This window comes from Halictus rubicundus, chromosome 9 (assembly GCF_050948215.1).
Source record: "Halictus rubicundus isolate RS-2024b chromosome 9, iyHalRubi1_principal, whole genome shotgun sequence".
NCBI lineage: Eukaryota > Metazoa > Arthropoda > Insecta > Hymenoptera > Halictidae > Halictus > Halictus rubicundus.
The window spans coordinates 8,986,928-9,009,628 of NC_135157.1; the positions used below are offsets into that span (position 1 = coordinate 8,986,928).

At 40.4% G+C, this 22,701-nt stretch overlaps 3 protein-coding genes across 13 annotated transcripts; all 3 read left to right on the top strand.

Moving 5' to 3' along the window:
* Positions 1 to 134: 134 nt before the first annotated feature.
* On the top strand, positions 135 to 7,098 carry LOC143357531 (uncharacterized). 3 transcript variants are annotated; one of them, XM_076794093.1, is made up of 6 exons: positions 135 to 275; positions 883 to 1,046; positions 3,523 to 3,633; positions 4,215 to 4,445; positions 4,683 to 4,943; positions 5,166 to 7,098. In XM_076794093.1, the coding sequence occupies exons 2-6, from the start codon at positions 951 to 953 to the stop codon at positions 6,321 to 6,323; spliced, it is 1,857 nt and encodes a 618-aa protein (XP_076650208.1). In that variant the 5' UTR covers positions 135 to 275; positions 883 to 950; the 3' UTR covers positions 6,324 to 7,098. The 3 variants fall into 3 exon arrangements, with proteins under 3 accessions (XP_076650208.1, XP_076650206.1, XP_076650207.1); XM_076794091.1 differs by lacking the exons at positions 135 to 275; positions 883 to 1,046 and adding an exon at positions 1,074 to 2,667; XM_076794092.1 differs by lacking the exons at positions 135 to 275; positions 883 to 1,046 and adding an exon at positions 1,075 to 2,535.
* A 145-nt stretch (positions 7,099 to 7,243) lies between these two features.
* On the top strand, positions 7,244 to 8,359 carry LOC143357490 (uncharacterized protein KIAA1143 homolog). Its single transcript, XM_076794018.1, has 3 exons — positions 7,244 to 7,461; positions 7,705 to 7,837; positions 7,894 to 8,359. The coding sequence occupies exons 1-3, from the start codon at positions 7,351 to 7,353 to the stop codon at positions 8,058 to 8,060; spliced, it is 411 nt and encodes a 136-aa protein (XP_076650133.1). The 5' UTR covers positions 7,244 to 7,350; the 3' UTR covers positions 8,061 to 8,359.
* Positions 8,360 to 8,862: 503 nt separating this feature from the next.
* Positions 8,863 to 21,576, top strand: Mep-1 (zinc finger protein MEP-1). Of its 9 annotated transcripts, none has more exons than XM_076793505.1 (10): positions 8,892 to 9,020; positions 10,587 to 10,722; positions 13,521 to 13,613; positions 14,019 to 16,424; positions 16,936 to 17,024; positions 17,949 to 18,086; positions 19,046 to 19,222; positions 19,339 to 19,461; positions 19,926 to 20,030; positions 20,141 to 21,576. In XM_076793505.1, exons 3-10 carry the CDS (start codon positions 13,544 to 13,546, stop codon positions 20,453 to 20,455), a joined length of 3,423 nt encoding a protein of 1,140 aa, XP_076649620.1. In that variant the 5' UTR covers positions 8,892 to 9,020; positions 10,587 to 10,722; positions 13,521 to 13,543; the 3' UTR covers positions 20,456 to 21,576. The 9 variants fall into 9 exon arrangements, with proteins under 9 accessions (XP_076649625.1, XP_076649618.1, XP_076649626.1 ...); XM_076793507.1 differs by lacking the exon at positions 10,587 to 10,722 and adding an exon at positions 12,945 to 13,127 and having other exon boundaries at positions 8,899 to 9,020; XM_076793506.1 differs by lacking the exon at positions 10,587 to 10,722 and adding an exon at positions 12,931 to 13,127 and having other exon boundaries at positions 8,906 to 9,020.
* Positions 21,577 to 22,701: the final 1,125 nt, after the last annotated feature.

The following is a 22,701-nucleotide window of genomic DNA, read 5'->3' on the forward strand; positions in this document are numbered from 1 at the left end:
GCCGCCGCTGACGGGAAAAAGGGCAAGAGGAGGAAGAAATCGAGCTGCACGAAGGAGAGCAAGCGAATACATGAAGTAGAGACCGAGGCGGAGGAGCAGGAACGTTTACGTAAATGGGAGGAGTGCTGGGAGAAGAAGCTTCAGGCCCAGGAGGAACGCGATTATGCGAAATGCTGCGCGGCCAAAGGGTTGTGCATGAGGCCGAGGACGCAATCTAATATTTGGATCAACGTCGCACAGGACAGATCGCTCCAGGAGATCAACATCGCCATCAAGTAAGGATACCAAACAATTCGTGCTAAAATAGAATTTCTTCAAGTTTTATACATGATCTAGTTCGTAATTCGTGTTCATACTCGAACGTAATAATATGTGGATCTTCAGAGTAATTTGAAAGACTTGAATTTTTTCGATTTAATCTGCCCATTGGACTGTGCAAATTAAATCTTGCCCAAGTCGGTTGCAAGAAATGTATTTCTTGTTCCAATCATTTTAATACGCCGAAAATGAGTTAACAACAATCTTCTAATAGTTTCACCATTTTGCTTTCTATAAAAACAATTGATTTAAGATAAAATGTGACCTCATGAATAAAACAACTTGTTGATCTAAAGAGAAATCCAAAAATGAGTAAGTATTATCCTAGGACCTTACATTCCACTATTTCTGAGCTGCATGAGGACGCACAACTTGTTGATCTAAAATGTACAGCAGAAATGAATCCTAGGTCCATGATCCTAGAATCTTTTATGACTATTTTTGAGCAGCACACAAGGCTTAACTTCTAAAATTTTTCCAGATTTACATATCTCCTATTTTTACAATGAATACGTAAAATCCCCAGTCTACTCGTTATGTTTCAAATTTTTCGAAATTTTCCAGGCATGTTCCAGTACCAAAACCGAAGCCTCCTCCTCTGCCGCCATTAAAGCCACAGAAACCACCAGAAAATGCAGTCTCGAGGAAAGACGCCGGAACGAAAGTGCACAAAAAGGTCGGCACTGGAAAAAGGAAAAGAAAGTAATCGGCCGCCGTCGCATCACAGAGTAAGCCATTTGTTGTGAAGATCGGCTGTGCATGTACTACCATAAATCGCGAGCACTTTCCTCTTGGACGCCTTCCACTTTATTGTTCTCCATTCATGTTACACGTGTGCCTCGCTCTTTCGACGTTTGTAAAAATACATTGGACTGCAACGACGACGAAGATGGCGTCGTTGCGTGTTATTCTCGTCGTTCGTTGCACGTTCGGCGAACTACCGGTACGGACATAGTCATCGTGGCAGGAGAATGGGTGCTGCGTTAATGAATTCACACTTTCATTCGAGAACAAGTCAGTTGTATTAGTTAGTGGGCTGATAACAATCTGTTGCTGATATTAAACCCAACTTTGACTCTGTAAGATTATTTCATCAAGTGAAGCAATACCTGATTATTACACAGCAGATTTGGTGCATTTACAACAAATTAAAAGAATCTATGAATATATTATTTCCAATCTATTAAGATTACTAAAGAGAAACAAAGTCTGTTATATGGGTCTCGTTTTTTGAGATTAGACCATTTTTAGTCTGCATAAAGATCCGCAGTATAATCGTAAAACAACGTCCCCGACCATTTCTTCTTTCAAATAAGGCAACGACTGCAGGAAACAGCATACGCTCGGGGTTTCCCCGCTGAAATGCATGCATATGCATCAATATCCTCGGAGGAAAGCCAGACCATTGTAAAAGCGGCAAAGTTGGGCAATCCCCGAAACCTTCCGGGAACAGTCGTTCATTGACACGTTCCCCGAGAAAGATGACGTTGCAACAGCAAGGACGTTGCACGTCGGGCGTTATTCCTGTCCCCGAGGGGAAGCACTTTGACAAAGAGGGAGAGAGAGAGAGAGAGAGAGAAACGGAGAGACAGAGTACCAAGAGAGAAAGAGACTATACAGTTAAAGGGGTATGAGAGTAAGAGAGCGAGAGGAGGAAGCTCTGGAATCGAGTCTGCGCTCTGGTTCCTCCTCTTCCACCCTCTGTTGCCATGAACGTTGCGACGGGCACGGGGTTGTAAGCCGATATTGTCGGGCAGGCGCATTGCCCGGCGACGGTTCTTCTGCCGAGGAAGATGACAATAAAAGAGCATATATAAACCGCGGGCTAAACGCACGTTAACCTCCGTGGCTGGCTGGCTGGCTGGCTCGCCTCTGGCCTTCCACTTCGCCCTCCAAAATGTGAACCCGCGCGACCCTCTTGGCCAGCGAAAAAATCTCCCCAGTGAAAGTCGCCAACGTCGGCAGCGTTTGAAGCTGGTGAAGCTGGTGTAGCCGGTGTTCGAAGCTGTTCTTGCCCTCCCCCGAAAGCAGACGGGAGACTTTCCCTCCCCGCGAGTGAGGAAGAGAGCTTAGAAATCATCGGCCCGACGGTTATCATCCAGTTACCGCCGTGGAATCATGAACAGCTCGCCGCAGAACTCTGAGGTGGCCGGGCAACAGCACCGAACCGGCGTCGAGAACAGCGACGAGGAAGAATGGAGTGGTGTCGTGGAATGTGTAATGTTATTACATCGACTCGTGTATCGAAAGAATGATTTTTATTTGCTGAAACAGCCTTCCTCGAGCAGTTTCTTGTTGCCCATTTCAAGTTGTTTTTCGTGGTCAAGGAAGTTCTGTGGGTTGCACAACGTGTGTTGAATTCTTTATTACCTTAACATCTATTCTTTGTTGTTACCTTCTGTTGCGGATCGTTCTCTGTGTCATTCCGTTCTGTTCTGTTGGCCGGGGCTCTGCTTTTATCTGTTGATTCTGTTTGGTTGCCGAACAGATTCCCAGAAAGCTTCGCTCTGGATTCGCACTATTTTCGTTGCATCTTTCCGGTGGCCTCTGGATCGGCGCGAGGATCTATCAGGCTACAGGGATCATTAGACTGCAGAGCTTCATACGAAATCGAAATTTTCTGCAATTAAAATTATAGTGCAGCCCTGAACAATTTTCTTAATTTTTCCATAAATGCGTAAAATCTGCAGTCGATGATTAGACTACGGAGCTTTAAAATATGGTTTAAAAAATTAATAACAAACCGGAATGGTCCTGAAAACATAAAACAGTGAAGCTATTAGAAGAATGTAAGAGTTTGGACCCGTTAGTTTGATATAATTGAAATTACGAACAGGAGAAATAAATTTCGCACAAGGATCCACAGTCTATCAATTATATAATTAGATAGGTCCGCTGTTCATCAGTTTTGAAATATTCCTCAGAGTCAGAAGGGTGTACACATGGAAGGGTTTTTCTCGTAAACGCATACGCTGTCTAATGATCGTTCCCAGCAAATTTCTGTTTAACTCTTTGGGTCAGCGTTCTGCTCACGTTTTTGTCTAGTTGCACCGATCCGGAATCCACCGAGTTTAGCACGCTTCCTGTCGCCTCTAGTCGTGTTATAGTTTCTCTTTTTCTTGTTTTGTGAGAGACACGCGATCTCGGACGATGATGATGGTATGCGTCTCTTCGTGTTCGCTACAGTAACGTGTTCCTTCGTAGGCTGTTCTGGAGAGGTCGAAGTCGGATCGGGTGTCGCGAACGGATGAAGACAGACGTCGTCGCACTATTATCGTCGAAAAGAAAAATGGCACGTACGGTTTCACATTACAGGTAAAGTACCCAACCACGTGTCACTCACTTTCACAGACTAGCGTTCCCCGAACTCCGAAACCGAAGCTTTTGATCGGTACATGTAACTCTTTGGGGATTTTAACGGTACACTCACCGAGTGTAAAAATTAAAAATTTCATACCGGTCATTACGACCGGCGCTGATAGGTTTAATGTTAAGACGTTGAGAATATCAAAGATTGACATTAAAGATAAAGTTGTTCTGTTGAACTTTGCTAAACTCTTTACTGAAATTTTACAAAAATGGTCCCCCCTCGTTTGTAAATTGTTCTGTGTTCCAAGTCTTGAACAAAATAGAAACGTCATTGCACTTTGTGGCCTCAAGAAGCTAAAAATCCTATATCAAAGTTCTGGGAAAAAATATATACTGATCTTTTGTTACCACAATAATGATTGTTTGCAACTTTAAGAGTTAAATACATGGGCCCAACGTCGCCAATATGACAACGTTCGTCCTCAAAGGGTTGGTCCACCCTTGTTACTCTTTGGGATCGCTGTTGAAACCGCAGCGAGCTTAAATGGAACTTGCGATTGAAGTATCGATATTGGTCAATTGTGCAGAGTTATGGCATTCACTACAAAAGGGAGCAGGAGATCGAGATGGTCACGTACGTGGACTACGTCGAGTACGATGGGCCAGCGTCCAAAGCCGGCATGCGGGAGGGCGACGTGATACTCTCTATAAATGGTCACGAAATGGACCGAGCTGACCATAAGACCTTGGTTAACTTCATCAAGAACTGTGATACTAGGATGCGCATGGTGGTTTCTTTCGAAGACTGCGTGAGAAAGGTGAGAAAAAATGAATTAGGTATGGGGGCTAATTGCGCTAACTGTGGGGCGGTGTCTTGGTTTTGTTAAGACTTGGACTAATTAGACCACGCCTCCTCCAAGTGTTAGACACATTTTTTTCCAAGTATTCTGCATAAGAATGTTAACAGATACACAAAGATACTCTAATTACCATCTTGGTAGGGGTACCGAATATTTCATTGTACTAAGTCTTATGCTTCGCCTTTCAACCCCCAGGTGGAATTACATATGCGCTACATCGAGCTGCAACGTGCTCTCCAATCCCGGTTAGGCGAACTGGAGAGGCTGTGCGAGAGGGAACAGTCCATTATAATGGGTCGATGGAAAACCCATTCACTGCCAGCACGCAAGCGGACGCCTAACAGCGTGATCACCAACAACCCCAACCAGCCATCGCCGTCGTCCAGTTTCAACTCTTCGACGATTCAGTGTTGTCGACCAGCCACATCCACGGAACATCTACTGCTTTACAACGTGGTACCTTTCTCTACCATCATACAAACAAATCAAAAACATTCAAAATTCTAAACTTAAATCCTTCTTTAATCCTTTAAGTTGTTGAGCATCTGCTAGTAGAGAGGATCATCAACTAGAATCTATCACAGGCATATTTTAAATTTTCTAGAGACTTCAAGCTATTATTTAAGCGAGGAGAAAGCATGTTTGAATGTTGCATTAACTTGTAAAATTATTTTTCAGTTCTCGGATGGTCGCCCATGTTTGGTGCCCCGCAACGCAGCCTGCCTGGTCGCCGTAGGGCCGCCACGGTCTCGTAGCGACCACCACCATTTCCTGTCTAAGATGTCCAGCGACTCAGGCGTGGCGACCTCTTCAAGACACAGCTACCACCAAGCGAACGGCATGAGCGGCACGCCCGCAAAATCCAAATCGCACAAATCATGCCAACAGCAGCAACAATCTAACCCTAGCGGAGAACCGAGCCTGCATGCACCACCTCAAAACAGTTTATGCGTAGCATGTATCTCCAGCACAAATCGTCGAAGAGAACAATCGGACAACGGTAGCCTAGACGCTTATGACCTAGCTAGCCCCTGTTGCGACCCTAATTGCGTCCCCAGCAGGCGTCGTCGAGAGAAACAGCGACGAGCAAGGACCGAGCAAAATCATCATCAACAACAGCAGCAGCAGCAGCAACAACAACAGCAAATGCAACAGCATCATCACGTACAACGAGATCAACCGCAGCAAGCACAACAGCAACATGGCACGCACAATTGCTCGCGGACTTCCGGACATAGTTTGCATTCTATCACTAGCAGCGACGTCTCTACCATCGCTGACAGCGTTGCTTCCTGTACGACTAGTCTCAGCACGGATACCCTATACTGGGATCCGACGAACGTACATCAACGACCACCGCCGTGCCTTCAGTACGCAAAACCGAAGTCCTGGGACAATCTGACTACCAAAGCGTTCGGCGGGTATGGGTTTGGGTACGGGTACCTGGACACGGCTACCATAAAGACTCACAGCGCTGAAAGACCCGGTAAGGGGTCCCATGGCCGAGCCAAAACCCCCACTGGCACCGTTCAGAGAAGAACGAGCACAAGTACTACGTACTCCGGGAGCTCTGGTAGACATTTCCAGCCTACAAAGTCTACAGAAAGTCTGCTGATACCGCCTCCTTATCAGACGGAGCTGGACGCTAGCCTAAGTTGCGAGTGTCTCGATGGACCCGCTCCCAGATGCGTACCCGTCGTGCAAATCGAGAAACATAATCGGCAAGAGGAGGGCGGGTACATTATCAGCACGCACACGCAAGTTAGACACCGGAGATCTAGTCATTCCGATGGGAAGTTGAGGGCTCTAAACAATTCCGAAGTCACACGGCTGTAAATGATCTTCCGCTCATTGGAAACCATAGCCTGGGAATATTCTTATGAGAAGTTGAAGGCTTTGGGTTTGGATTTGAGGGCTCTAAACAATTCCGAAATTACAAGGCTGTAAACGATCTTCCCTTTATTGGAAGCCGTACCCTGAGGATATTCTCATGGGAAGTTGAAGGCTCTAAACAATTTTCACTGTACGCGATCCCCCATAAAAACTATAGCCCAATGAAGTATTCCTCGTGTTTAGATAGATTCGTATTATCCATACAGAATGTTTCGTGCTGTGTGGATAGTAGGAATCTATTTTGTATTGTATCGGACGATGAGGTTCTCATTCGAATTTTTGTATTCAGCTTTTTATCGACGGAAACCATGCTGAAACGTGTGTAGAGGGTATTTAGTGTTTTATTCCGGAACGGACCACGTTTTTTGAAACCATTTTGAGAAGTACAAGTATCATTGGTTCACGCATTTCGTTCATAAAATATCGCCTGACCAACGAATGATTTTCAAAATCGTTTTCTGGACGATTGATAACGGCATATCGATGCTCGCGATGGGTTCTCGGAGGTCTTTTTTCAAATTTTTTATGGTTAGTCGTGCGATCGGTTGAGAACAGTTCGACACTGTGGTAAATGTTAACAATAATATAATCGTTACCGTAAAATGAATAGATTATCAAAGTATATTATTTCGAACTAAGAGTGATATAATCATCCTGTAACTCCTCATTGCGGCGAAGTAGAAGCCGAAAATAAACGAGAATTTTTACGAAAACCTAATGGCGTCATTTATTGCTTGGTTTTATGAAAATCGGCTTAATGACGCGCATAAGAAAGAACGAAAATACCTTATACAATTTATTGACCAATCAGCTGCTATGGCATGTTAGGGAGTTTCACTGAACGGATCTCGTTTGTCAATCTGTGTAGCTTGTAAGTTTATGGTCCTGCACGGCGTTACTTTCTAACGTATTTGATATAGGTTATATTTTAATGTTTGGCTATTGAAAGTATCAAAGATAAGCAAGAAAAATGTCTAGAAAGAAACATAACGTTACGTATATTAAACCTGACGAACCTAAATTTTTACGGGAAATGAAAGAACAAGCTGGATATAAGGAAGGGCCCACAATTGACACAAAGGTATATATTATTGTTTTACATTTAAATTAATCCTATCATAATAATAATAGCGACATTAATATTTATTTGTAAAATATGATTAGTTAATACTACTGTTATTGAATCGTACTTGTAAAATTGATTACAATTCGTATTTTATTTCCTTCTTCCCCCAATATACTTTGCCTAAATAATCGAGTAGATTTTAATTAAGCATTGTTTATAATTAGCATAAACAGCGATTTAAATGACTTCTTAAAACAGAGGGAAGTATTACCGCAATATTCAGATGATGAGAGGGAAGACCCTATAGAGGAGCAACCTCTCGTGGTCGTATTGAATGCAGGCGATTTAACTGCAGAAGAAGCAGATGCATTCAAGAAAAAGAAGGAAAGAGGTATAAATAAAATATTCTTTTTATCACTGAGCAGACAATAATATGTTTAATTCCAGAGGAAGCTAATGAACGGGCAGATTTATCCAAACGAGTTTTATTTAAGAAGAAAAAGGATGCAGCTGAGCCCAATGTTGCAGACAAGCCAGAAAAAAAGAAAATGAAGAAAGCAAAACGAGAGAAAGTTGTACTATCTTTTAATGATAACGACGAGGATGACCTTTAGGACTGTATAAATATGCTAAATGTTATGTTATTAAAATGTTAAGACTCAACATTTTATACTATCAGATAAGTTTAGATTAAGAAGAATGTATGTCCTTTATAGATATATGAAATAAGAATTATGTAAAGTCTATAAAGTTTATAATTATAAGACTGTTTGTATGATAAGATAGAATGATGTACAGAATAGAACTAGTTTGGGAAACGTTTCAGACGTTTTCACATGTTTGAATGTAAATACTATTTATAAATGTACATAGATTATGAATTACATTTTCTTATAACAAAAGAAAAACTTTGGATACAGTGAATTGTGTAAACATTTAAAACTTTCGACAAAGCTTCTGGACAAACGAAAATATAAAAAATTATAATTACGAGCGTCGAGAACTGTACGATACAAGAAACTGAGCAAACGTTAAATTCTCCATAAAAAAAAAATACAAAATAGATCCATTGTTTCACGTAGTATGCAATCATTAAAAAAAACCAAGTGTTATGCAATGATCTCAATATAAATAAATTTTTTATAATTTTTCAATAATTTTCTCATGTTCGGAGTATAGTTGTTCGGAAGGGTGGTCCACAGAAGACACTCATAGAAAAAGGGCAGGGATTTGTTAAACAGCCCTATTGTTGCACATTGTTACAATTGCAGATTGCCCTTATTCTTAGGAGGGTCTCCCATTGGATGTGCACGTGTACCCGGTCACGTGACAATATATAACAAACGCTACTGGTCGTTTTGTCCCTTTAACATTACGCGTACGTCATAAAATTTGCGGTCACGTGATTATCGTCGCCATCTTGGCAGTTTTCGACGACGGAGGTAAGAAGGATCCGTGACGTCGAACCCAAATAAACACAAAGTATATGTGAAGAATTTCGGTATAAAAACGGTGTGTATCGAGTGCCGAAGGGAGTCGCGTGTGCAGCCGAATAATTCTCGGTGCTCCGAACGGTCAGTGAATTTAAATAGCGCGGCATTTGCGATGCGTGTGTGTTTCGATTATTGCTCCTCTCTCGGGGGGATAATCGTGATCGGCCAGCGACCACCACGGCAGCTGTTCCGAGCAGCCTAAGCCAGCCCTTACGAAAGAAATGGCGGGAGCTTTCTAAATTCCGATAAGACCAGCAAACACGTGTGCCCACGGGTCCTGCCCGCCTGTGCGTACGCGAACTTATAACATTCTCGTTCGTACGACACGGGACCCCGCCGATTGATTTGTTGGATTTTATGATTTGTACAGTTCTGCTACCGAATAACACAATATTACCAGGGCCGTGACTATCCTCTCAATTCCCCCTTACCGCCGTCTCGCGATCCCCTCCCCCCTCTCTCTCTCTCTCTCTCTCTCTCTCTCTCTCCGTACATACACACACACCCCCCCGCCTACACTTTGTCTCCTGTTCGGATAGACTTCACAGTTTCATATCGTAACGAAAACTTCTTTTCGACATTACACATGTAGTACATATAACTAATCTTTTGCAGTGTTTTTTTTTTATAACTCTACTGACAAATACATGGTTAAATAAGACACGCCTGTGAGGGATTAATAAGCGGACGGCCAGCTAGTTTTTTGGTAAAATATCTCATCTTTTCGGAAATTATGGGTTGTGAGAGAGTTGTCATGTCTAATGCCGTTAGAGTTAGCTGTGCTCGGTATCCGGAACGGTTCGGGGATGAAATCGTTTCGTTTCTACTCGAGACTGGAAAATAGTGATCATTCGTCGAGACGTGTTATCATCGCGCATCGTAATTTACCGAAAGGAAGGCGCGTCGTCAGCGAAATACAGAATATAGAGTTCTTCTACCGGAAGGGAAGAGTTCCATCCGTGTAATCCCCGAGTCTCGTGGTTGCTTTTAAGTTTGATTATACATTTACTGGTTACGTTTACAAATATACGATAATGTTGATGAATTCGACTAATTCAGTTGTTCTGTTTTTCATTTCACCGTAATTCTCGTTCCTAGACGAACAGCATATAGTGTTTCTCGACGACCTCTCCGGGTGTATCGTACATCATATACATATATATGTACATATATATGTAGTTGCCTTCGGGAGAAAAAAAAAAGGAGAAATAAAACGAAAAGAAGAAAGAACGGGAAGCGTTCAATATCAAAAGCACTTAATCAATATCGTTGTTTGACCATCGTTTCGAGTGATGGGGATTCTAATCGACCAATGGACGTTGGCAAAACCCGTAGGGGGTATCCATGATCTTCCAAAAAACGATTCTCCTCGGTGACCAAATTAACGATGGTACACGCGAACAACGGGTTTAATGCAACGGGTTAGAAGTGTGACGCCGATTAAATAGACACAGAGAAATCGTGAGAACATGTCCGGGACTCTCTTCGCCGCGACCCTTTCTTTTTCCGTCTCGTTTCTGCTTAACCCTCGCCCGTAGAGGAGCCCCGCGACGTTGCGACGGCCCTGGGCATAACTTTTTAACGTTTCCAACGTCGCTCCTGCCCTCTGGTGCCTAATATTCAGCGATGAATGTTCACTATTTACAGGTTTTGTGAATAAATCGTGTATCGTGCGTTTGTAAGGACGAATCGTAAGCTCCGGCCGCTGCCGCTCCGAGGATCGCAGCATTGTGAAAAAATGTCACGGTATCAGAGAATTGTTTAGGAGAGCAAAACGGCCCAGGTGCGTATATCAGTGCCTGGTGACAGGATACCACGGATGAAGTTCGTAACGCGTTCCATTGCTTCGTAGAACCGCCGGGATCCGTGAATAGCGAGTTAAGTAGCACGAGACATGGCCCGAACCGAGCATACCGAATTATAATACCCCGACTAAAATACTGATCACCGGTCTATCGAACGCCTTCTTCGCGTTGTTCCTTTATCATTCGTTTCTGCAGCAACGTGATTATCGGTCGCCTCAGGCCGATGCAACGTGCATCGGCCCGATCGAGTCCGTGTAGGTTAAATGTGTACTCAGCATCTTTTTTAAGACCGTTGTCGCGTGTCCTTCGAGCGGATCCATAGACCCATAGGCCATTTCGTCTTTATTCAGCATTTTTCATAGTAGAATTAGCGCTTCTCGTCCGCTAACGAGGAAACCTTCCATCGAGCATCTTCGAACGAGAACGCTGCCACGGATGGACCTCTATAGATAATCTAACAAAATGGTCCGCGTTCATCTAGTTCCTCCTTCGTCACGCACGGAGTATCTCCGTTCGAACATTCATCGGCGGTATTGGCTTTTCCTAGCGACAGTTCCACGACTGTTTTTCGCAGGGAAAGCGATTTAAACATGCAAGGGATGTTTCCAAGGTTCTAGAGACTTGTAGTCCTCGATATTAATGCTACATTTCTCGACGCCTCCATTAAGAAGTATGCACTTCTCCCAGCGAGAGACAAGCTTCGCTAGAAGAGCTTTTCTGAACTATTGTTTGCAAATGTCCGTGACGGTCTTCTATTTCTCTAGTGGTGTCACTAGACGCTAAATGGGTAAAATTCTCACGGCACCTGACGCTATATTCTCACGGGCAGATACGCCAAAATTTCATATCCTACTGTCGACAATCGCTGTTCGCGAATCGATCGCGTCCTCCACGGTTTCGAAACGGCTGCAACTTTCCGGAAGCATACCCAGCAAACGACTGGACCAAACTGAACGACCGATGTCCCTAATCAAGCCTTGTTTGCACGCACATATGTTCCGTCCGCGGATGCAGATTGCATATCAGCGGAGAATTCCTCGAACTCTAGAGACGTCCCTCGTAACATCATCGTGGGAGATCAGTATGTCATGATCGGATTCGGTAGGTCATAGGGTTGTTCTGTAGGTGGTTGGCGTGTTGTCCGTCCGGCATGTAGTATAGAGTTAGGAAGGTGTGCGCTCGTGCGCGCGCGCGCGCGCTAGTGGATGGTGAGTTGATGGGTCTCTTGCTCGTGTATATAGATATACGCGTGCGAGTGCCTCTGTGTGCGTATTGTTGGTACATAGGAGATATGTACATGGATATATGTGTGTATATACGAGAGGGAGAGAGAGAGGGTATATAAGTGTAGGTTGGTAGGTTCGCTGCGAACATAGAGATATACAGTCGAGGACAAAATTAAGTGGACACCCTTTAAAAACTAGTAACTTTTTTCAAATTGGACCGAACGATTTGAACTTTTCTGAGATGTTAAAAGGTTTAGTGTACTAGGTAATTTATGATAAAAATTGCTCCAAATTCCGAAGAAAAGAGTAACGGTCTCGATTCTTATATCCTGTGTCTCTAATGAAAATTTTAAATATACCTTTTGTGGAGTAAGTTATAGTATACATGCACAACATTTCATCAAATTGGACCAGGTTGCTCCAAAATCCGAAGATTCCTACACCTTTTAATACCCATTGCTTTTTCATGTGTCAACCGATTTCGGTGAAACTTTCTGCGTGTATACAACTTGCATAGATCTACAAAAGGCATATTCGAAATTTTAATTACAGGCACAGATAGAAAAGTTTAAAATGGTGACCTTTACTTTTCTTTTCGCAATTTCGACCTCGCGATTAAGAAATGGGACTTGGCTTACATTATTCATCTTATCTCACTCATTCTACCATATCGTACCCTATTCCTTGTCTTTTAATATTAATAACAAAATAATTATTTAATACCTAATAATACCACCTAATTATTTTTTTATATAAATTACCTAATAATCTAATCCCTCTAACATCTAAAAAAAAAAACTCAACCCAATTTGGTCCAATTTGAAAAAAGTTACTAGTTTTATAGGGTGTCCACTTAATTTTGTTCCCGACTGTATATACACGAGCGAGTACTTGTGTGTATATACACGAGAGAGAGGAGAGAGGGAGAGAGAGAGCTCGATGTGTTCGTCGTAGGTATAGGTGTAGGTTGGTAGGTTTGCTGCGAAGGTTGAGAGGAGAGGTACACGGAGGGCTGACTGACTGGCTGGCTGGCTGGCTGGCGCTCGGACGCGGTGGCTAGCGAGTGCAGGTGACTGACTGAGGAGACGCTAACCATTCAAGCTACTTCACACAGGACTTCTCCTCGTCCGATCGGTTTCTATCAACGGCGACCACGGGTGACTCCCTTGTCCTCCTAGAATCGCTTCACATCGCGCGTACCTCGCAACGATTCTCGCGGCCGGACCGCGCGGAAAATCTCGGCTCGGCACGGCGACGCGACGCGCAGACTGGAAACCGACACCTACCCGAACCGACCAACTTTGTTGGTTATGGGAACAAGGAAATAGGAGTACGGAATTCGCAGCGCCATTTTGAAAAATTCGGCCCCGCTAAAAATTCCCTCCCTCTCTTTCTCTCTCTCCTCTCTCTCTCCTCTCTCTCTCTCTCTCTCTCTCTCCCTGCCTTCCTCTCCCTCTCCCCCCGCCCTCGCGCGTTCACGTCGTGTGTATGTAATGAAACGCGTCGTCGCCACGGACTGCTTATTCCTGTGTTTCTTGTTAATTGTTTAGATCAACTGTACAGTGGTGGCCCCATGGAAGGCACGTTAGAAGAACCCCCTGTTAAGGACTCATCTGAGGCCAGTCCTGATAAGGTTCTCAAAGGTATGGTCTCTTTCTCTATCTCTCTCTCTCTCTTTCTCTTGTAACTATGTATTTAATCAATTCTACTACACTGCTATTGTCCCATGATACTTGTTTGCTGCTCAGACCGTGCTTTCTCAAGTTGTTGTTTGTGGTCTCAATACATTGCTTTTTCGGTTGTTTGTTCAGTACTCATAGTTTGTGACAGTTGCTGCAATTGAAGTGTACGTTTGTCACCAAGCTATTGCTTGTTCACTGTCCATGTACTTCATGCTCCTGAATTATTAATATTTTAGAATGCATTCATCTGTACTTATCTTTTTCAAAATTATTGCAATAGATGTTTCTCTAATTGGGAAGACAACACGCGTTTCATATTCGACAACCAGTGCAGTTTATCTAATTACATTTCTTTGTGATTTGCAGATGTTGTGATACCGAATGGAGTTAACGGAAATTATAATGACAATGGAGGATTTATCGGCACGGAGATCGCATCGACTCTGTCGAAAGAGACGAACGATGCGACGGAAGAGGAGAGGGAAGAAAATGAAGAAGAAGATGACGAAGACGAACGTAGAATGGAAGTTGAAATCGAAGACGGGGAAGTAGAGTCTGAAGACAGTGAGCAGGATAGCGTAATGCCGAGTAGGAGTACAGGGGGTGAATTGTTCGAGTCAGGGATCGACTCTAATGTAACTAAATCAACCGAGGGTGCCAGTGAGACGAACAATACTAGTGAAGTGTCTAAAACTGATGATAAGTGTAAAAACACATCTTGTGAGGCTATGGAAATCGATGAGCAGAGTAATAACTCAGACGTTGAATGTTTGGACGAGAGCATAACCGAAATACAATTCGATAACGACGATGTGTTCACTATGAAAAACCCTGCCCATAAGGATAACCAGAATTTATCAGGCAGCAGTGATATACAGCTTAATGACAGTGGCGAGGTTACTGACAGTACCATGGATACATCTGATGTGAAGATATGCGAGGAGAACGGAAGCTGCGAGAGCCCAGATATCGAGGAAATAACTGACAGCGCGAAAAACGGTCACAACACTTCACCAGAGCGAGCTAACAAAGATCCCACGAAACAAAGAAAGCAGAGGAAGCAATTAGACCTCAGTAGTATTACACCAAGAAGAAGTTCTCGTAATATAAAGAGGACAAGTTATATAGAGAAAGAAATAGAAGAGGAAGATGTGGACGACGATGGTTCTGATATAGAAGAAATTAAGCTGGAAGATCCCTTAGCTGGTATTGATGGTAAAGACAAAGAAAATTCGAAGCTGAAGTCACCAGTCAAGAACAGTAAAACTACTATTGTAGTAAATGACACTAAACGTTTGGTAGAGATTGCTGCTGGTAGTAAATCAGTAAAAGGGGGGAAGAAAGAACCCACTTTAGTTATTATAGACACAAATTCTATTCTTTCTGGGCGTGGTGGTGTTCCTGTGAGTAGCAGTAAGCCTCACCACTCTGTTTCCAGTTCTAGCTCTTTTTCAGTTGTTCCCATGGGCATGGGTACAACGCAAACAATGTATCCTAACATGAGGACAACTATTACACCGGTACCCATGACGTCGAAATCTGCACAATTAAGTCCCAAGACTAGCAGTATGACCACGGTAACACCCACGGTTCCTCCTATATTACCCACATTGACCGACGACATGTTCGTCGTGGAAGCCCCTTCTTTTATAGTACCGTATGTTTATGAAAAGCCGCCTCTGAAACCGTTGAAAGATTTCGTCACAAAACTAGAACAATGCTTGGAAGAGAAGGAGAAGGAAGAGAAGGAGAAGGAAGAGAAGGAGAAGGAAGAGAAGGAGAAGGAAGAGCAGAGCCAGAAGAGTGAGGAAATTAAAGGGGAGGAGGGCAACGAAGACTCGTCGGATGCGAGTCAAAAAATGAAAGACAAAGGCGACGAGAGCGAGGGTGAAGGTAGCTCCAAGAGCAAAAAGGATATAGAGGATATCAAAGGGGGTGACAATTCAGTAGACCTAACTGAATCTGGATTTAGTAATGTAGGCGATAAACCGGACATCGTGAGGCAAGACGATAGAAATAAAGTACTGACATACTTCGACTTACCGCTGGGCAAATTTTTCATGCAGATAGGAGTGAATCTTGTTCAGGAATACGTGCAAACAGATCTTTTACGGACTCAAAAGCGTAAACAGGGCAAAGGTAGCACATCCGCCGAAACTCAAATAGCTATAAATTCACTCATCAAGAACCTAGAATTTAGTAAAGAAAATAACGAACCATTCCACTTAGAACTGAAAAAATGCGAGTTCTGTAGTTTTAAAACAGAATCGACCTTAGTCATGCAGCATCATTTAGAGACCCCGCATATGCGTAATTACGTTTATAAATGTAACTTCTGCCCGATAGAGGTGCGTAGTCCTCACGATATATTGTTTCACATGGAGGCAGAACATAATACTCGTGGAAGGCTGGAGCGTGGTCCAGCCTTCCATCAATGCCCGAATTGTCCGTTCGAAGACAACCAGAAGGGCAAGCTGACTCGGCACATACTTGCCTGTACGAAGAAATTCAGACCAGAGAAGAACTTGGAGCCAGCTGCAGACTGGGAACCGCCAGCGAAAATCCCGAGATTGAACCGAGCAAGACCAGTTGGACCCACTAATCCCAGTGCACTCGCTGCTATGGCAATGAGTAGCAAAGGACCACAACCACTTCTACCAAAACTACTTCCTGCTCCGATCGGGACGGGTCGCGGTAGAGGACGGCCACCTATGCAGCCCAGATACTCAGATATGAAGACATTGCGACCGGGTGGAACACAAATGCGGCAAGGTAATTTCATATGTATTCAACACTAAATTTACGGAGCACTAGAAGTGACTATTCTATATTACTTTATGAAAATAATGTGTCTATCAAAATTTTTAGTAATTTTTTTAATAATATACAGAGTGCTCCAAAAATGTTGTACTTCCTTGGAAGGGGATGATTAACGAAAAACATGGAACAATCAAAAAGCGGCTACAGTCGACGGATTCCGGCTCTGCCAATGCAAACGCTAATGTCCGCTATAGCAGCGCTCTGATTGGTCGGTGTTTTTTGTTAATAACTCCTTAAGTACCTCAGGAATCACTTCTTTTAAAGAAGTACATTTCTCGGACACCCTGTACACACAAAGAAATAGATTCGTTGAATAATTCCTCATGGATGGATCTTTACAATGTCAATAATCGTAAATGAGAAATATTAGAACACGTCCCGCAAATCTAGTGTTAATCTAGTATTAACATTAATTGCAGTTGGCTTGTGCAAACGTGATTACAATGGGTACTTCATGTTTCAGATAATGTTGCAGGAATGATGTATCGTCCAACCTCTTCTGGTCTACTGGTACCTACTTCATACCAATTTGGTAGTAATCAGATATTCCAGGTAAAATTTTTTCCTTACGTCACTGTTATCAAACATAGAAGCAAAGGATCAAATTATTTTTGCAGTAGCATCATAGTTTTTGCATGGGCAATGATAATTTTGTAAAGTCATGCCCTTAAGATGTATTTTAGTTGTAATAGCACACATATGATATGCATAGTGTACCTATGCTTTAATGTTCCTTTAAAATTCATAAGAATTAAATAAAGATATGTTACTGTATCTTGATAAGTAATCGAGTAGATCGTCTCTGAGTATTTTTATTTTTGTACAGTTGTATTGTACTTTTGTACACCTCGTGATCACTTACAAGGAGCATCACCCGAATCAATCAATTGACACGTATTTCTTTTTTGCGGATATCTAGGTTGTTGCATATGAAATGTCCGATTTTTAACGTTGAACATAATCATCTAAATAAACTTATGGATCAAAGTAAGCATCGTTCTAATCAATATATTTTGTCAACGAGTTTCAACTCTCTTGATTTTACTGTGATAGAAATTGAATTTTTTGGTCGTTCACGTTCTTCATTTACAACGAATACTGTGTTGATTAATCAGTACATTTTGACCAAACATCACATAAACCTCAATATATGTTCATAGGTATGACTCATAATGTCAATATGTTATTTTTCACATTGGCAATAAACTTTATTTAAAAGTAAGATTGGACGTTTCATAATGCAACAACATAATATTATTGGCAGCCTTGTAAATGTGAAAAATTTCATCAAATTGATTGACGTTCCTAGTTTGTGAAACTTTTGGGTGCCCATTTGTGTGCAGTAATGTTAGTCTACCTTTGAATCGTCGTGCTCCTTTTTTGATTAGAGTACATGTAAGAGATACAGGTTCAGAAAATTCAAGTAAATCCAAATAAAATCTAAGAATTAGTAAAAAAATATATGGGTGGTGGCAGGTGGTGGGTGGCTCTGGGACTGTCATGTCGGCTGTCTCGGGAGTGAGTAGCAGTAGCGGCGGCAGTTCCGGTCAACCCACACCCATTGCACTTGTACCCAACGTAATCGACTCTCTCTCTAGGTTGTCCTCATCACAGGTAAATAAATGTTGGAAAACTACCAAGGATGGTTACATTGATTTTGTAAACTTTGTGATCGCATGGATGATGTGTTTTCTGCAGGTGCAAAGGCTTTTATAACAAATCTCTTTGAATCCTCGATAATTACAGCTACATATAATTGCTTATAGGACTTAACAATACTTTTGAGATCATAGCTACATATCATTAGTGTGCGATGCAACTAGTTATGCCGTTGTTGGTTTCAGCAATGTATTTTTGTCTCGGTAGTATGTTGAGTTATGAGAATACAGTTTCATGTTAACAAGGGATGTTACCTAAGCGTCCCTCTCTGATTGTCAAGGAAAACATGTAATAGTTCGCAAAACGATACTGGGGGTGAAAATAAACCTCAAAATTCGAGCATTTTTTAAACAAATTATTTTTAGCCCGCTGGATATAATTAATAGACTATTTTTTCTTGACTATTTCTATAATAACAGAATATTTTTTCGAGTTTTATATTATATGTAAATTTTATATAAATTAGGAGAGGCTGCTTGGTTTTTCTTGTGAAAAGTTGAATGACAATTTCCAAATATAAACCTATTTTCCTTACAACCATGTTACACTATCACTCTAATCAATCTTAAAAGGAATCAATTCATACGTTTACATTATGAGATTATCAATACATACGAAAATTGAACACTATATAACATTCACAAACAGTCCACTCATTTTCATATTTGGCAGAACTTCAATTGTTGAACATTGAACGCAGCATTTACTTTTAAAAAATTGCATACCTTCGTAATCGTGTACAGAAACGAACGATGTTTTGTGTCAATAACAAATTGTGTAAGGTAGACGAAATTTCGATTTATATTACATAATATTTTAAGTGAAGACTAATTAATATAATTTAATATCTCATACAAACAAATCTCTTATGTACAATTGCGTTTTAAATAAATACTGTATTTTATATTTTCCAGAACACAACGTCCAGTTCTAAAAATCCTACAGCGAAGTTGTTAAGTCAACCAAGTATATCTATAACACCACTACCACGTACAACATCTCAGTCTTCTATTCCTGGTTCTGGTACTTCATCGAAGTCAGGGGGGAAGACTACATTTGTTATATGCGAGATTTGCGATGGTTATATTAAGGTAAATTCTAGTAATCTGTCGTAATCTGATCTTTTTCGACAATTGCACACGGACATTTTTAATCGTTTATTATTGTATAAAAAATATATTACGTAAACATATGCGTCCTTTTTTAGGATTTAGAGCAACTACGTAATCACATGCAATGGATCCACAAAGTAAAAATACATCCAAAGATGATTTACAATAGACCTCCTCTGAATTGCCAAAAGTGTCAGTTCCGATTTTTCACAGATCAGGTATACACGTGCACCATTATGATTAACATATATTACAATCAAATCTTAAATTCTCATGCTATTAAGTTTCAAAATAATTTGAAAAATATTTAAGAAGATTGGAACAATTAATTCTTAACACTATGTTCACGGACGCGTCAAAATGGCACGTTCTAATATTTTTAATTTCGGATTATTGATATTGTAAAGAGGCTTCCATGAGAAATTATTCAACAAATTTATTTCTTTGGGCATACATAAAAAAACATTACTAAAAATTTGGATAGCCACATTCTCGTTATTTTTATAAAATAATGTAATATAGTCACTTTTAGTGCTCCGTGAACCTAATGCTAAAGTTAAACATTCAATTTTTAGAAATTCAACATTTGTGTCTAGAGCATAAAGATCCATAACAATAATCTGCTGGTGATCGAAACTGTTTTCCTCTCAAATTATTTATGTGTCGTATCTAATTACTACAGGGTCTAGAAAGACACTTACTTGGGTCGCATGGATTGGTTACGTCGAGTATGCAAGAAGCAGCAAATAAAGGAAAGGATGCTGGTCGCTGTCCCGCCTGTGGCAGGGTAAGTCGATTCCATTTGTAGTAATAATAATTTTTCAATCGTGTATGCCAGAGATTAGGAGTGGCTAGACCGACGTAACACTTGAGTACTGTGAATCTTGGTTTTTTTAGGTATATCAATGGAAATTACTAAATCATGTCGCGCGAGATCACGGAATGACACTAAAACCTGCGCATCTATCTTATAAATGTACAGTTTGCACTGCCACGTTTGGAATGTATAAGCAGTTTGAGAACCATGTTTATTCGGCACATAGTGTCGTAGCTAAAAGAGTAATGGATAAGAAGAACACACCTTCATCTCCATCGTCCAGATCCAATGATTCCCTTCTGAAACCATTGAAGATCAATGACGAGATCACAATTATTCCACAACCGGCAAAACCTACAACCAGGTCGGGTACATCTCAAGGCAGAGGAAAATAGCAATGATCAGCAGAGTGATACATGTGTCTTGTCTTAATGAATTTCACGTAACAATTTTGTGGTACTCCATACCGGTCATTGTAGTACACAGTGACTGACGTGCCGTGTACATGTGTATGCATATTATTGCTTAAAACGCAATTACAAACAAACAAACAAACAAAACAAAAAAAAAGGATACACACACGTAAAAAAGAAAACTACAACTCTTGGCTGAAAGAAAAAAATGAAAAAAGAAAACAAACTAGTTGATTGCGTAATAATATTCCATCAATGATTATACCGATATATTTATTTAAGAATTTTTATTGTTGTTATCGGACATACATAAAATAGACTGTAAAAATATTAAAGGGTGGCCTTCAGTCTAATTCCTTGGTTAATCCTAGAGCTGCATACTCTCCTGACCTATACACGCCTATGAGAAACAAAAAAATGAACCTTATAAATACTAAGTGTATTTACATTTTATGCGACACTCACATGTCATACTGCGAATCACTCTTTAAATAGAAAATTCACTATAATATAAAATTCATTTTCTAAGATAAATATATTTGAATTAATTATATTTTGTTATTAATGCTAATACGATTGCGTATAGGGCAATGAAACGATGAAAACACTGTCCTTACTCTTACATAATCGATAACGTCGACGCAACATATTGCGGAGAGCAATTTCAGAACGATATACGAGATAACAAATTGTACTAATTAACCAGAGTGCCCTAGACTGTCCCGCGCGGTATACACATTTGGTATTGTAACAATACCGCTACTGCAATCTTTTCTATCATGTGTACACTTATTTACTTTTTTTTCTCTCGAATTTCGCCATCGTATTTTTCCCCCTATTTGAAGCGACCACCTCGTGGGACTCGCGACGAATCGCCGCTTAATTTGTAAACATTTCGTGGAAGTTACGTGTACGAGAATAAGTTATAATATCAAAGACCTTTCGAGTTGTAAATTGTATCTATTTCTATAAGTTACAACCTTCAATGGCAAGTATTGTAATAAAAGCATTCAGTTTTATTTTTGCGCTTTTATAAGAACAAAAATGTACATTAATATAGAATATAATATAAACGATTATATCAATAAAATAGGATGGCACACATAATGTGTATACATTTTTTCTGTTGAGAAAGAGAAAAAAAGGAAACGAATGAAACGATGAAACTTATCATGGAGCATTATTAACACACTTCGCGACACGTATATACATATTTATATATGTATATATATAATATCCAGCAAAAATATTATATATATAAATATGTAAAACTATTTCTAGTATAGCGATAGAGCGTGGCATAAGAAGAGACGGCTACTTGGTCTTCTTGTATACACTCTGGATTGATAATAGGCTTATACCAATATGTAGATAGTTGAAAAGAAAAGTAAACAGGTTTAATTTAATAATTTTCGATTCGTTCTCGATAAGTTTTGTACGTTTATTGTAGACGATAATTTTAGAGGGAAAAAAGTACCGTATTCGATAAAGGAAATAAAACATAGTGCGTTTTTGCACTGTGCGGCTGTATTATTTAATTATACTACTTGCCAGCAAACTTTCATGGCAAGCCATGTTGGTAAAACAGAAACATTCATAAACGTAATTACAGAAATATATAGTTTACTGTAATAATTTGTACAATATTATATGATTATTAAAATAAAGTGTACCAACATTGTACGTCACTGTGCGATTTATTTGCAGAATTCCGAAACATCTGTCATTGGATCCTCTTTCAAAGATGCCAAATTAATACATTAAAACTTTCAGAAATTAATTTTACTAATAAAACATTAGCAATTATAAGTTTATAAAACATACATTTATCGAAAAAGTCATTTTTATATTGAAAATACAATTTTACAAATTATAGTCTAAGAACTTAAAATAATAGAACCTAATAATGCATTTTAAGATTAGTAAAAACCGCGCTTATACAGCCACTATTACTATTATTATATTTTACATATGTCTGTTTTATATTTATTCTTTTTAATGATAAATATTAAATAATGATGAATTCCTATAATTTTTTACAAATACTTCCTATAAAAGTATGATGTTCCAATACGAGAACAAAAAGATAAAGGACAAAGATCAAATGCATCCTTAGGTTAAGTTTGATTGCAGTTAAAGTTGCATGACTGTTAATTATTTTTTCATATTGCAATTACTATTGTCATTATGGTTTTCATTATCAATATCCATCATCATCATTCTTATTC